Here is a 14,161-nt window from a genome sequence, read left to right on the forward strand (position 1 = left end):
CTACTCCGGAGTATCCAGAGAAACGGTCGTTAAACGAGTCGCGTCCACTTTTTGGTGGTTGGCGCCAGTAACGTTGAGCTGAGGCTCTTTTTAGACATGCACATGCGAGGCTTGATCTTGGTACACACAGCCATACAAACAAGCATCGATGGATTGGACGGGCACCATCCAGCTTGGTATCTCCTAGCAGTGGCAGTTTCTGAAGCTTGTTGCAGTCCGGTTGCCTATTCAAGCTCACCAAGAAAAGCCAATTGGCCTTGGCTGTATTGGCAAGCCCATGGTGACGCAGCCACCAGCCATGAATCGAGGTCGGCAAGATTGGACGGGTCCATGGGTATATCCATGGACATAGCGGGCGCGGGGTGCAGCGGAGGCCAGGGTCACTTTGCAGTTTTGCCTCAAGGAGAAAGTGGCCAGGGGCAAGGTCACCTTGAAAAACCCCACTAGCCAATCAGTTAGTGGTGTCGCCAGCACCGCCAAGCCGGGGACCACACCACATAGTAACCTAGAAAGCATAGAAGCCGTATCGAACAATTTCGTCAAGATCATGGATCTACGATTTATACACCCAGGGGTTTCATGCATGAGACCAATTACACGATCTATAGGCTTCCTTGTACATAACAGCTTCTATTGAAAACTTCCAGTTACGGGAACTTGCAAGTTTCAGAAGGTAATATCTGCATGCTTAGTGGTAGGCTTGCGATCATGTCGTGTCGCGTGTTGTGTGGGTTCCCATTTCGTAGCCATTTCCTGTACAAGTTATTGAGACCGGCATTACCGTCACTACTCCGTAGATTGCTTACTAGGAGAAACCAGGCGTATTACACATTCATGGCAGTCATGATTACCGGTGCACCACCCATCCGCCACCAAAGCTCCCGCAGGTAATCGTCTGAAGTCGCTTGGTGGGTACGATCGCTTGGTGGATACGAAATACACGTTGGGACTAAACTGCCCGGGCTCGCCACTTACTCAAGTCGGCCCGGATTGAGCGGGCGAATGAGAACGAGAGAGCGCCACTATCTTGTGCGCACCAATTGAGAACCACGCGATACACGGGACATCTTGACAATGTATGTCAGACTCAGGGTCCTTTCACTGGAGACAGACTGGACGTGCCGGCAGCCATCCGAGGTTCCCCAGGTTTGGAGGCATTTACATGGCAGATGTGCACAACCCTAATGAACTAAATTTGCCATGACCAATTGTGTTTTGATTCATTAGAGCGTAACCACTGGGCCGTCACAGGATCATCCGGCTCTCGTCTTGAAATGTTCCAAATTGATACATATTTTGCTTACGACTACTCCCGCATTGCTCTTCCGATTGCTGTCGCATTCTTCTCCCGGTTTTCGTCGAACGCGTAGATTCCATTACCACATCGTCTGTTTCTGTATAAAATGAGGTCGAGCAGGGGCGATGGCGACATCGACGAGTGGATATTGAGAGGACACTTAGGGCATGTCTTGTCGGCGGGTACCGACCGCCTTGGCCAGCGACTTTTCAATGGTTCTCTGAGTTAGACCAACGACCAGACACAACGAGCGCCAACTTTATTTAGAGGTCCTCAAGTCTGAAGTCTGGTTTGTGATCCGCGACTGTCCCATAAAACACGTTCTGACACCTATTCGATTTGAGACTTGTCATCCAAAGCTGTAATGATCTGACTTGGAGTGGACCTTATTGGTACATAGACGCCATTGACTTGAGATAAGCTCGGTCAAGCTTTGCCGAGCTATAACCGCGGCTTGGAAACCTTGGATGAGGCTTGCATGACAACTTGGCCACATTCTATGGATTCTATTGCGATTATGATGTTGCCGCATCATGACATTGTCTTCACTGACATGTCTGCAAGACGAACGGCACCCATCCACGGTATACTCAAGTTCCCAAGCTCTTCGCCCCGTAAGTATTTGCATGCGACATTGCGACAGCACATCTGCGTTTCTCCAAGATTGGCCTGCTTGGGTCGATATTGACTTTACAAGAATATTGAAACGTTACAGACGATCATTCTCTAGTTGCAAAGCTAAGGCGATCTAATAATGTGTTGGGCCTCGGCATCCCGCAGGTTGGTTACGTCGCTCCCCCAACCTCCAAAGCACCGGACCCGTCCCCCCGGCGCGCTATCACTTGTGCTAGAACTTCCAGCGTCAGTTGCTTCAAATGCCGCACCCCCTACGTGAGCAAGGTGTATGGTGTATTACTACATCTTTCCCGCAGCGTAATGCAAGTCAAATGCCCGAAAAGTGAGTTCTTGTTGACTTGAAATGGTCAACGTTTCGAGGCGGAGACCGAAAGATGACACTGATTGGCGAAGTCTGTGGTCGTTAGAACCCGCGGCGTAGTTGAAGTCTAGTTTATTGTTTATTTGCACGGTTTGTTAGCAATGACTGTATTGCAACGTCGCAATAACCTGAAGGCCTTTCACCTTGTATGCCACGCTCAGTACCGTACTACCGATAACTGAGAATTCTTAGCCATAGCCTCGGATCATATTGCTTCGTATATCGTTGGTCTCATAAGCCTTGCGCTTGGAACCCATGCGTCTGCTAACCCACGAGGTGAATGCCCGCGCTTCGGTCTAAACCTTGGATCAGCTATCAAAATCCTCTGGACGCGTACGTGGTCGTGGGAAATTACCCGCGCGACTCCAACCTGGAAGGAGAAGTCTCTCCTCTTATATACATGTAAGCAAGGTGTGAAATCAGCTTTGGACCGGACTTTATGGCTTTCGGATATCAAGGCAACGATGACGCCATCACGACCTTGGTTGGCATATATTCACTAGCAGGGTTGACAGATGCCATCGTGGTTTGGCGCCATGGAGGACCTCAGAGACGTAATATAGTATGGGCACATGCCCTGGATTTTGTCCGTCCTGCCTCGTGGACCATATGGAGATTTTGACATAACTAGGGAGATGCCCGTGGAATGGAAGGCGCTGCATGTCCTCGGGGGCATTTACGCTGATGCAGCTCACGCCTTTGTACGAAGATGCATATTCACCAGACTGCAAGTGAAGAGAGGCGTGATGATGTTACTCACTGCTGGTGTTGTTGGGAATCCCTCGACGCCAAGTTCTTCAGTCTGGTCATGGATGGAGCTCTTGTGCATCAACGGTGATATATGCTTGACATGTTGCACAATAGAGTTTGTCTTACGTGGTCTCGGATGGTGGGTGTTCGTGATGCAATTATGTTTTGGCAAGTGGAACAAGTTCGCTCTTTCAGTCCGCATTTCGAGCTCGGCGCTATATACAACCTCTACCATAACCTCTACCATGGCGATAAGATAGAATGATATGTGGTTCTTGGCTCGAGGTCGTTGTCAAAGCCCTTATGCCAAGAGGACCGACGCGTCAACAATGATGTACCCTTTGCTTTTGCATATACAAAGAGAATGCCCACTCCATGTCTATGCCGAAAAGAATCTGCAGGCAATAAACTACCGAATGAACTGTCTCTGATACTGTAAACATATGTCTTTTGTATGGCCAAGGTAACTGTCCCTCGGCCTCGCCCCGCCAGATCTGCATAAGCTCTTGGCCTGAATGAGTAAGGCGCGGGAGCGCAATTGGATGTCGCACTTGCGACATTCATTCTCCAACTCCTCTTATCAACATGCGAATATTGGCCAGAGGTTGGCATATAACCGCCGACATGCCTTCTCCGCGCGACGAAAACGAGCCTCTGCTCGGGCATCGAGATGTTGACACCACGAAACCCAACATGTCGGCATTTTCTCACGTCAAGAGCGTCCTCTGGGGCCCCGCATCCAAGGAGAGGTCCGTCGTGATTAAGTTGGACTTCACCATACTGCCCTACTTCTCGTTGATATGGTTCCTCTTTGGCGTAAACCGTGCCAGCTACAGTCATGCCTACATCAGCGGCATGAAAGAGGACCTCGGCTTCCAGGGCACTGATTACAACCTCATGAGCACCATCTATCTGGTCTTCTACGCCGTCTTCCAGATCCCGTCCACCTCACTGCTTACGCTAGCCCGACCCAAGTACGTGTTCGTAGCCGCAAATGTGACGTGGAGTGTCCTGACTCTCATCACATTCCGTATGCAGCATGTGTACCAGCTGTTCATACTGAATGGTTTCGAGGGCGCATTTTCGGCCATTGCTTAGTGAGTCTTCACACCACCGTTGCAGTCATATGCCACAACTGACACCTATAAGCGTTGGCGCGCATTTCATATATGGCTCATGGTATAAGAAATCAGAATTGAGCACCAGAGCGGCCATCTTCTGCTGCTTTGGGCATCTGGGCAGCATTGCGGGTGGATGGATCCAGGCTGGTCTGATCACCTCACTTGATGGCAAGGGTGGACTTCCGGCTTGGCGGTGGGTATTTGTGATCGTTTCGGTCATCACAATTCCTGTCGCTGCATTAGGTAAGTTACATGCCGATATTTCAATACTCACCTGACATGTTTGATAGGTTGGGTCGTTATTCCGAACCTGCCCATACACAAGAGCGCTTGGTATCTCTCAGACGAGGAGAAGGACTTGGCTGTTACACGACTCGGCAAATTTAAGAAAGCAAGCTGGGACCTGACCGTTTTTAGACGCGTACTTCTGAGTTGGCAGTTTTGGTTACTCCCATTGATCTTCATGCGTAAGACGGCTACTTCTGAGCAGTATTGAAAGGTCAGGTGCTAACATCGACGGCTCAGTCTACTCTCTATGCGTACAGTCCCTCGGAAACAACGTTATGCCACTATGGATGGCCTCGAAGGGTTATACCGTCATTCAACAAAACACATACCCTACAGCGATCTATGCAACCGCCATCCTTGGCACCGTCATCTACTCAATTATCTCCGACAAGATTCAATCACGATGGCAACCATCGCTGGCTATCGGCTTGACATTCATCATCGGCAGTGCGATCCTCGTAGCTGACCCAGTAGCCGACGGCGCACATTTCTTCGCGTTCTATCTTCTGGGTACGACATATGCACCACAGGCTGTGTGGTATTCATGGATGGCTGACGTAACTGCTCATGACATCCAACTCAGAGCAATCACAACTGGGTTCATGAATTCGTTTGACTTTGCTTTCGTGACCTGGTGGCCGCTCATCTTCTACCCAGTCACGGATGCGCCCAACTACGAGAAAGGTTACATCGCCAGTCTGGTGACAGGAGCTCTGGTGATTCCGTTCATTGGGCTCATCGCCTATCTCGAGAAGAGAGACCGTGCAGCCGGAAAGATCGGCATGAGTTATGACGATGAAGATGACGAGACTGATGACCTGGCCCGAGAGGACATCAACAGCCAGGCCGCGGACGCAGGGGTGGCTCCGAATGCGAAAATCGTGCCTACCGTCAAGGCTACCGACTTTCAATAATGATCGATGACGGGAATCGCCAGCTCGTCCTTCAATCTGCATAGCGCTTTCCTAAAACGATGATTTAAACATACCGCGATAGATCATTTATTTTAAGCGTTCCTTAGACTGGTTAAACTAGGCTTCAGAAAGGTGTGGACGGCTTAGAGGTGTTATAGACTCTGAACAACGACATTTCAAGAGCGCAGATGTTGGACTTACATTTTACATTTCACGATTCAGCGGAGCTTAAGATAATCATGTAACTGACAACTGCGTACTTAAAGCTTTGAGACTGTGTCGTCCAAAACACCAGGTTGATAGATCAGGGGGTAATCAAGGCCAGTACATTTTAGAGGGTATTTTGAGTGAGAATTAAGAGGATATGATAGTGGGTACAATGGGTGGTGGCGATTGAAGAGTCATGACTTGTGAAAACACTAGATCTCGAGGTCAGGGAGATGTTATTTATATAGCTTGGAGTAATGACTCGAATTTCCGTTCCGTAGTGATTAGCGGGAAGACACCCTTGGGGAAACTAAATACTACATTTCATCTTACTTCCATGGCTTATACTATACTAATCAGCGAAGCAAAGGCTATCACTATCATCACAATCTACCAAATCAACAGCCCTTGACGCCATAGCCACGCGTCAAACCACCTCCACCGATACCCGGCTTCAGAACGATTGGCAGAGTATGATGGTAGCAGATAAACGTGATACCACCTCCAACCTCGGTATCTATGAAATCATCAAACCCGGACCAGGCTGTACAGGTCGGGTCCTCGACACAAGACTGGTGGCAATCAAACTGGGAGTTGCCGCCCCCCAACGTGGCACCAGTATCCGAAGCAGCATCGGTTTCTATGGACCCGTGGCAGTGGATCCGCACGCCCTCGACGCACTGTCCGTCGTAGTACGGACACAGATCGGTGGCGCCCAGGGGACAGACACCGCGGACGCCGTAGGAGCTACCCGAGAACGGAGACAGCGGGCCCCTCACCACCGGGGGGACGTCCGCCCTCAACGTGATGTTCTCGTAGACGTGGCAACAGGCATAGGTACCGTTCGGAAACCCGACGCCCGGGACTTGGTAGGATCCGGACCAGGCTTTGCAGGCTGGGTCGTTGAAGCATGCCTGGTTGCACGATCCCTCGTAGATGAGGTCGGGTCGCGACACACAGTCGGGGACCATGGTGGCGTCACCGCTTAGCGACCTACCGCAACGGATGTAAATTAGCGGTGGCAGTGTGGTGGCAACGCCGAGGCAGTACCCATCGTAGTAGGGGCACGACGGAAAGGTAGAGAGAGGACTTGCGGCTGATGTCATGCTTGATGTCGTTGACGAGCTGCTCGTTGTAGACGGCGTTGTAGGGTTACTTTCACCTGTAGCCGTTGTTTCGCTGCTGTTTTTGGTCGTAGTGACATCGATCGGCCCTACTGTACTCTTTGTTGTCGATTCTGTGGATGTTTCGATCGGATCAGGCTTCAGTGTCTCCGACCCGGCAATCACTGATGCCGTTGCCAGATACGGCTTTGAGGTCTCGTGCCCGTAATATGCGGCTTCGTTAGACAATTTTGTTGTCCCATGTTTCAAAGTATCCAGATCATCATCCCTATCTGTTGTGGGCGACTTTGACTGATATCCAATCCCGGTTGGGTGAGAGTACGGTCCTGTTGCCGGTATATCTGCATCTGCCACTCCATTTATATGGCTAGATGTCCTCAGAGAAGTATAGGCGGATGCCACAGGAGGAGAATCATCGGCCTCCTGGTCGGTGTAATCGCTCGTATGTGCACAGCGATTCTGGCGCCGGACTTTCAACTCCATTGGATCTCTGTAGGTACATGTACCCCAGATTCGTTGACATCCCTGTCCACAGTGATTGATTGTAGACCCGCTCCAATCGGTCAGTATTGTCAGAATTCTCTACTGCGTATAAGTGCTCACCAGAAGCCACGACGCGAGCAGCAGTCTCCGAATACAGAACCGGTACATACTTGTCCATTTGAGGCGCCACAGAGGCCATTGGTCGAGGCAATGAATGCAAGTGCGTTGGAAGCCAGAAATATGGACTGTAGGATGATGACCATGACCGGAAACCTCATACCTTTTGACGAATGGGGGATCGTGTTTCCCCAAATGATTATATCGAATGCATGAACGCATTCTCACGCATCACTAACCATCATGGCTTCTCCCAGAACTAGTTTTAATAACATGGGATTAGGGGCTAAACGTTGAGAAAAGAATAAGCTTAATATGTCTCACTTCAGCTTCACGGTTGGAAATTGGCGGCGCAGGATGGATTTGCGCATATTGGTATTCGTTTAACCTTAAATTGACATTTTGAAGTAATAGATTTACAAGTTTGAAGACTCCGCCGAGGTGCGGGCAAACGGCGTGCATGATGACTGGTGGAGATGACGGACCTTTCCGTTACTTAGACCGTGTCTCACAGACCATTCTGCCTGGACTGGGAAGCCTCGCTGAGTGGCATTTACAAGATTTCATAGGTACTTCGACTAGGTCCTAATATAGTTTCAATGATACATTCGAATTAACTTCACAAATCACTGAGATCGGTAAGTGCTTCAAATAAAACACTGATAGCTTTACATGGTCCAAATAAGGTAATGCAGTCACACTACCACTTGTTGTCCAAATCATGTCACTTTGGTGAATTCTTGTGTCGATAGCTTGCCTCACTTCCTAGTCTGTGCTACTATCCGTTTCACGAAAGGAATGGGACTTGTCAACACAAAGCTGATATGACAGAATGTACAATAGTATACATCATTGGTCTCAAGATGATCAGTTAGTCGTACTTGACCGATAGAAGATCTCGGCCACGTTCCTCGGGCTCTGGACATAACTAATGAGAACAAAGCGGAGGACAACCTCCGCAAGGTTGATTGCTTGGGTAACCCTTGGGATACAATATGGGCGAACGAGTAGCTCTGTGGGTCGATAAATGACTTCACATTGAACTATAGACAATCGGACCCCGTAATATGGTAATCCTTTAGGTACCAACCCAACGAGCAGAAGATAGCTTCATGAGAGAGTAGATCATGGGGTGCCATAAAGATCGCATCTGGCTATTTTATCCAGAATAGTCTCATCTGCTGTTGAACTCTGTACACGTACTGCCGGATATAACGGGGAGCAACGATGACGAGGTCATGTTTGTCGCGGTATATATCACCGGGAGCTTTTCTGACTCGACCTGCACAGGACATGTCGTGAAAAGATGCGATGATAATCTGGTTCCTGGTCACTTTAGGGGTACCGATCAAGTGGCCGTCCAGATCGGCGAAGTGTCCTTAACAATTTCAACGCTAGATACTATGGATGCCACAACGACTAAGGGGTCCCCGGACGGTGAAGGCCCAGTCAAAATCGATTACAGGCTCGGCGAATTTCCAGGTCAGCGATGTGTATGATCGACTATTTTCATCATCATCCAGATGGCTACACACCCAATAACCTCGGCTGCCTCACGCCTTCTACTCTATTTACCAACTCAACGTCGCCATTCTCGCTCTCGCTGTCCACCTGGTCCAACTTGGGCAGCAAGATGTTCACGACCTCGACGACGACGCCCAGGAGCACGAACAGGGCCAAGACCTGGCCAAACGTCCACTTGGCCTCGTCCTCGCTCAGGTGGTTCCTCTCGACGATCTGCTCGAGCGTGACGATCATGTAGATGTTGATCCCCGTGTGCACGAGCATCTGGATCACCTGCCCGCTCACGATGCTGCCCCGGTGGCGCTGGTCCGTAATCCTGACGCGCGCCCACACATTCTTAAGGACGGCGACATCAGGGTTGGCGTGACGCATGCGCTTCGCCGTGCCCCGGGCGCCGCCGTCGCAGCAGCACGACGCGAAGAAGACCGTGAACACCATGCTCAGGACCCAGCCGACGGCCATGGAGGCCATGAGCCCCAGGATCACGTAGCGGAAGATGGGGGACGTGGCGGGGATGCTGACACCAAAGACGACGTAGACCTGTTATCGTGAGTTGGGACTTCTTTCTCCGCATGTATAATCACATCAAGCAGCTTACGGTATCGGCATTGCACTCCGGCTGCGCACCGAACGTCGGCGCCGTGACCCAGATGTACGCCGTGAGGGCCACGAAGGCGCCGGCGATGATCACGCGGAGGAAGGCCAGGACGAGCCAGCGGTTGAAGCCGCCGCCGTCATGGTATTTGCGCTGCGCGACCAGGCCGAATCCCAGGAGCGACAGCAGGTGCAGAACGCACAGCGCGTGGAAGAGCGTCAGCTGTGCCTGGAACGTCTGCACGATGGCGGTGCAGAGCAGCGCGAGGCCCTGGAGCTGCAGAGCCGAGTTGAGCGCTTGGCAGAACTCGGCATAGTTCTCGGCGCTTGTGACGTGCTGGATGACTGTCTTCAGTATACCAGCCGCAAGACAGAGAGCGTAGATGGAAACGCGGATCTGTGGAACATGGTTAACTGTGATGAGTTCTTGGAGGTTTGGGTGGGTTGTGGAGATAGCCCTACGCCTGTGCCGGTGACATCTGGGTTGGGTTCGATGGTGCAGAAGGAGTCTGATGTGTCTGCCGACATATTTGGACACAATCCCGCCAGCAGCTTTTCGAAGTATCTTGATTGAGATTTAAATGAGCGCTCAAATTATTGAAAGGGATACACAGTTCGATCCATCACAGGCTATCGGCATGGCGCTGGGCAAGAGCTTCCAGTACGTCTCATGACTACTTCGACAAGCATAGAGTCAGCCTTGTCGTATCCACCGAGGGAACCGAGACATGCTCCAAGTCCGCCGTATGGTTCAGCTTTTCTTGGCGATCCGTATTGGTGCCCAATCAGGCGTCTCAGCAACCGGGGAGCTGAAAGATGCCTTGCAGCTTTAGACTCGTAGTGCTTCGATAGTGGATACTCAGCCACCGTGACAAGCTGAAAAGCGGCATTAATGTGAGACAACCTCACTGGCTGGTGATGTAAAGCAACCGATAATCTGGCGTAGTGTCGCATCCGCGAGCCTGCGTCATGCTACGCAATATATATGCGACTTCGCTGTCTCTTCAATAAGTCGTGATGCATAGCGGTCGACCGATTCGTTCTCGAAAGATTGACTGCGCCGCAACAAAGATGGCTATAACAACGCGAGCACTATCGGCGACGACACCGCGGCGGAGTGGGGACAGTTCGTCCATAGAGGAAGTGGAAAGAGGAGAGATTCGAGTTGTCCCGCAAGGCAGTCTTGAGATCATCCCACCGCCGGTAATAGTCAATACTGCACCATGGAGATTTGGTGAGCAAGTATCCAAGCTTTCACTGTGATATAAATTGCTGACAAGTGCAGTTCTCGGCTTTGGAGGTCTTGCGCTTTTAGATATAGCGATGAACACTGCTGCCGGGGCTGCCGCGGCTCGTGTAGGCGCAGAACTCAATGGTGCCTCGGCGACGACACTGGTGATTCGGATGGGTGCACTGGCTGGCGCCACCAAAGCAGCCATATCATCATTCCGTGAGATTGTCGGTCTGAGCAGCGTCAACATTGTGTTTCAAATTTTGCTTATGCTGCTCACGTCTTCGTTTGGTGTCTGCGCGTTGCTGGTAACTGAAATCGGGAATATAGTGCTCGGCGAGAGTAAGTCCTTTCCAGCATATACCTGTTTCCTTGAGACGTATAGGGAGAAACCCGTGGCTAATAGTTGATTGGTAGCGCCGAGGGAGCTGGTCATTGCGGCCGTGGTAGCAGCTGTGCCGTTCATCTTCGAGATGGTCCGGAATATTCAACCAGTATTGGACCAGGAGGGAAAACCAGAATATTTCCGCTGGGTGTTTGCCATTTTCCTTATTGGTACTGACGCATTGGGAGGTTATGTATTTGCGCGGATGGCGTCAAACCAGGGCATGCCGATCAGCAACTACCGAGCTGCCTGTTCAGCTGGTGCAGTGTTTGGGACGCTGGCCTGGCTTGCTCGTGCCATGACTGGTATCGTGGCTATGGTCAATATCACGACGGAGGATGGGAAGGTGTCGAATGTGTTTGGCGTTTATGAGCTGGTGACGCCGGATCCTGTTCTGGTGACAGAAGACGAGTACGAAGCGATGCAACGTGGTGTAGCTGGTGTCCTGTCTGGCTTCTTTTCTGGCTTCCTAAGCTCTGGGCCAAAGATTATGCGAAGGTTCCTGGGCTGTTTCACGTGTTGTTGTGGGTGTTGTCTGGGTTGCTGTGGGATCAAGAAGGGGCTGGATGAAATGCGGGAAGATTTGAGGGGAATGGACAATGAAGAACGGGCCAAAATGGACAATGTCGGGTATGAACTCACGCAGCAAATGTTGCCTGCTATTAGGGCCGACTAAAGTAGAAGCAATGCAAAAGCAGTGCATATCAGAATGCTGTGCGCGGTACCGCCCTAAGCACGTCGGGACTTATCATATGTAGCACGACGCGGACATAACAGGCCAGACGACCGGAGAGGGTATGTATGTTGGTGCGCGATGGCTGGAAGTCGTCTCAGAGCAGACTTGGACACAGTTGGCTTGGAAGTGGTTTTGTTTCTTGACGTCTATTGAGAAGATTCGTCTACCGTATCATGATGCCCGTAACTCCTGTCCCAACCAATTGTTCATATCTTCTTGGCCATTCCCAATTTCCGAGCCATAGTCTAGTTTGCACTGCCGGTTCGGTTCGTCTGCTTCTCTGCGAGGTGGTCATGCTCGTCAATGTCCAAAGCCTCCCAGGGATAGCAAATCCAAACGTCCTCGACGGTTCGGGAAGCATGGTATCGCTCCTTTGCCATCATGTCGTCGGGAAGGGTGCCCTTCTTCTTCTTGTCCTTGTTGTGGAGGACGAAAATGGCGAACTGCGTCTTCTCTTGTACACCCATTCTCTGGCGGGCAGACTCGACGTCCTTCTCGAGCTCCTTGACGGCGTACTCGAGTGTGGTTCGGGTGTCATCGACCTCGTCGACGATGAGGATGCGCTTGCCGACCAGGTTCTCCATTCCACCCAGACTGCTGAGGTCTAGCCATTGCGTGCGGGTGACCCTGTGGCCGATCTGCTCAACAGCACCTGGTGTGGTAGTGCCGCTGCTGGGGCCGATCTCCGGGAGTTGTTCGTACAATGAGAGACCGATGGCTTGGATGGGGATATTGGGGGAGCCGGGCTGCTTGAGGAAGGATCGCAGAATACGTGCAGGGACGTAGCCACCACCGCCAATGGCAATCATGAGCTGGGGCTCAAAGTCCTTGAGGATGTTGACGGCACTCTCTTGGCAGAGCTTGTGCACCTGTGACACCACCTTGTCAGCATCATGTCGCACGGTGACTGTTTGTTTGTTTGTTTGCTGCCGGATTGTTTGCTTGTGAGATAGCCGAGCCTGTTCTTGTTCACGGTAATGTGCTTTTTTTTTTCAATTCTTTTTTCATATGGGCAACTCTGTGGTGGCTCTCTCACAATGCGACAGGGCCAAGTGCGACATGCGATATGAGACATGCGACATGCGACACGATGCGGGGCATACTCACGTCATTATAAGTGATGTAAATCTTCTCAACCATTTTGGCGTTTGGATATCTTTTAAAGAAAAGAAAAAATGAAATGGCTCAAAAATTATTTATGAAGAAAAGAACAAAGACAAGCAAATGGCCTTGCAATGAGATAAGTCTGAATACACAGCTTGGCAGACTCTCTTCTTTTTTTTTTTGGTCCCCCGGAGGCTTGAAGCCCAAGAAAAGAGAAAAAATTCAACTCCTTGGACCCCTCGGAAATTTTGGAGGGGCATTTGGGCAGTTGCAGGCTGCAATTCAGAGCAACCCCACTAAACCAACCCAATCTGGGCAAGTCAATGGCCGACAGCTTTGGTGGGCGTTTTGGTTAACCCCTCCCCCCGCGCTGGCTAACTTACTGTAATTGGCACCACGGAAAAATCTTGATCAGCGGGGCCAAATGAGTCCCAAGGAGTCCGCCGATTCCCTATTCCAGCTGCAGATTCACTGACTCAGCTTACATATATGTATACTCAGATACTCCCCTCCCCTCCCCTCCCAAGGCTAGACTAACCTCAGATCTTACAGCAGCCTAGCGCAGGTTAGTACAACGCAGACCCAGGTTACAGCAGGACCATCGCTTAAGTATTTCATGCAATCAATATACCATATCCTGAACACTCGAACGCCCTGTGTGATATGACATGATCAACTTCTTCCCCTGTCCAACAGTTGCCAACATATATCAGCTGGGCCCTGTTTCCATCATGCTGGCGCAACCCGGGGCTTTTCACCGCCCGTCTTTCTCGACGGGCATTTGTAACTCCAAGTGCTTATCATGGTAACCTATCGTGCTACTCATGCAGGCCGAAAAGGCCTCGTCATCTGCCTGTCGCAAACATCGAGTAACAATGAGATCAAGGTTGCTGTCAGTTGGCACCGACCTCACAAGAATGTGCCAAACAAAGAATCTCACTAACCATAGCAATCGTGATGCTGTGAACCGCATTTTTCGTAGTTTTTGCATCAGACCAAACCTTATTTAGACGAGCCGCTTACGAGAAATCAGATAGTGACGAGACACTGATCATGATTCGTCCTTTGTCCTTGGGCATCCAAGAATCAGCACACCTTTCCTACAGGCGAGGAGGCCAGCGCTCATCTCCAGAGCCTTATTGATGTCCTGCCTAGACAGGGGTATCTAAGTTTCCATGCGTCGTCAACCAACTGCAATCAAGCTTCTGTCCCAATGCAGTAACACATTAGGCCATCTAGATAGTCAACCAACAGTATGGTGAGAAGTCCTTGCTGCTCACCACCGCACT

The 14,161-nt window shown here is 50.8% G+C and overlaps 6 protein-coding genes across 6 annotated transcripts; 3 read left to right on the forward strand and 3 right to left on the reverse strand.

Moving 5' to 3' along the window:
- Positions 1-1,850: 1,850 nt before the first annotated feature.
- On the forward strand, positions 1,851-2,916 carry BKA67DRAFT_542126 (uncharacterized protein; the record flags this gene model as incomplete). The annotated part of the gene is made up of 4 exons (XM_046101050.1): positions 1,851-1,911; positions 2,028-2,255; positions 2,487-2,696; positions 2,753-2,916. 4 exons carry the CDS (start codon positions 1,851-1,853, stop codon positions 2,914-2,916), a joined length of 663 nt encoding a protein of 220 aa, XP_045951663.1.
- Positions 2,917-3,668: 752 nt separating this feature from the next.
- On the forward strand, positions 3,669-5,367 carry BKA67DRAFT_664988 (pantothenate transporter; the record flags this gene model as incomplete). Its single annotated transcript, XM_046108477.1, has 4 exons — positions 3,669-4,141; positions 4,194-4,408; positions 4,456-4,632; positions 4,691-5,367. 4 exons carry the CDS (start codon positions 3,669-3,671, stop codon positions 5,365-5,367), a joined length of 1,542 nt encoding a protein of 513 aa, XP_045951664.1.
- Positions 5,368-5,905: 538 nt separating this feature from the next.
- BKA67DRAFT_587048 (uncharacterized protein) lies at positions 5,906-7,811 on the reverse strand. Its single transcript, XM_046104291.1, has 2 exons — positions 7,302-7,811; positions 5,906-7,251 (listed from the first exon to the last, which is right to left on the reverse strand). The coding sequence occupies exons 1-2, from the start codon at positions 7,457-7,459 to the stop codon at positions 5,973-5,975; spliced, it is 1,437 nt and encodes a 478-aa protein (XP_045951665.1). The 5' UTR covers positions 7,460-7,811; the 3' UTR covers positions 5,906-5,972.
- A 713-nt stretch (positions 7,812-8,524) lies between these two features.
- On the reverse strand, positions 8,525-9,944 carry BKA67DRAFT_670730 (uncharacterized protein; the record flags this gene model as incomplete). The annotated part of the gene is made up of 3 exons (XM_046108680.1): positions 8,525-9,362; positions 9,421-9,813; positions 9,879-9,944. 3 exons carry the CDS (start codon positions 9,942-9,944, stop codon positions 8,826-8,828), a joined length of 996 nt encoding a protein of 331 aa, XP_045951666.1. The 3' UTR covers positions 8,525-8,825.
- A 543-nt stretch (positions 9,945-10,487) lies between these two features.
- BKA67DRAFT_542130 (uncharacterized protein) lies at positions 10,488-11,602 on the forward strand (the record flags this gene model as incomplete). The annotated part of the gene is made up of 4 exons (XM_046101051.1): positions 10,488-10,650; positions 10,702-10,989; positions 11,065-11,556; positions 11,592-11,602. 4 exons carry the CDS (start codon positions 10,488-10,490, stop codon positions 11,600-11,602), a joined length of 954 nt encoding a protein of 317 aa, XP_045951667.1.
- A 411-nt stretch (positions 11,603-12,013) lies between these two features.
- On the reverse strand, positions 12,014-12,908 carry BKA67DRAFT_527772 (phosphoribosyltransferase-like protein; the record flags this gene model as incomplete). The annotated part of the gene is made up of 2 exons (XM_046098895.1): positions 12,014-12,637; positions 12,876-12,908. The coding sequence occupies 2 exons, from the start codon at positions 12,906-12,908 to the stop codon at positions 12,014-12,016; spliced, it is 657 nt and encodes a 218-aa protein (XP_045951668.1).
- Between the last annotated feature and the right edge of the window lie 1,253 nt (positions 12,909-14,161).

This window comes from Truncatella angustata (genome assembly GCF_020726525.1).
Source record: "Truncatella angustata strain MPI-SDFR-AT-0073 chromosome Unknown BKA67scaffold_12, whole genome shotgun sequence".
In the NCBI taxonomy this organism is placed as follows: domain Eukaryota; kingdom Fungi; phylum Ascomycota; class Sordariomycetes; order Amphisphaeriales; family Sporocadaceae; genus Truncatella; species Truncatella angustata.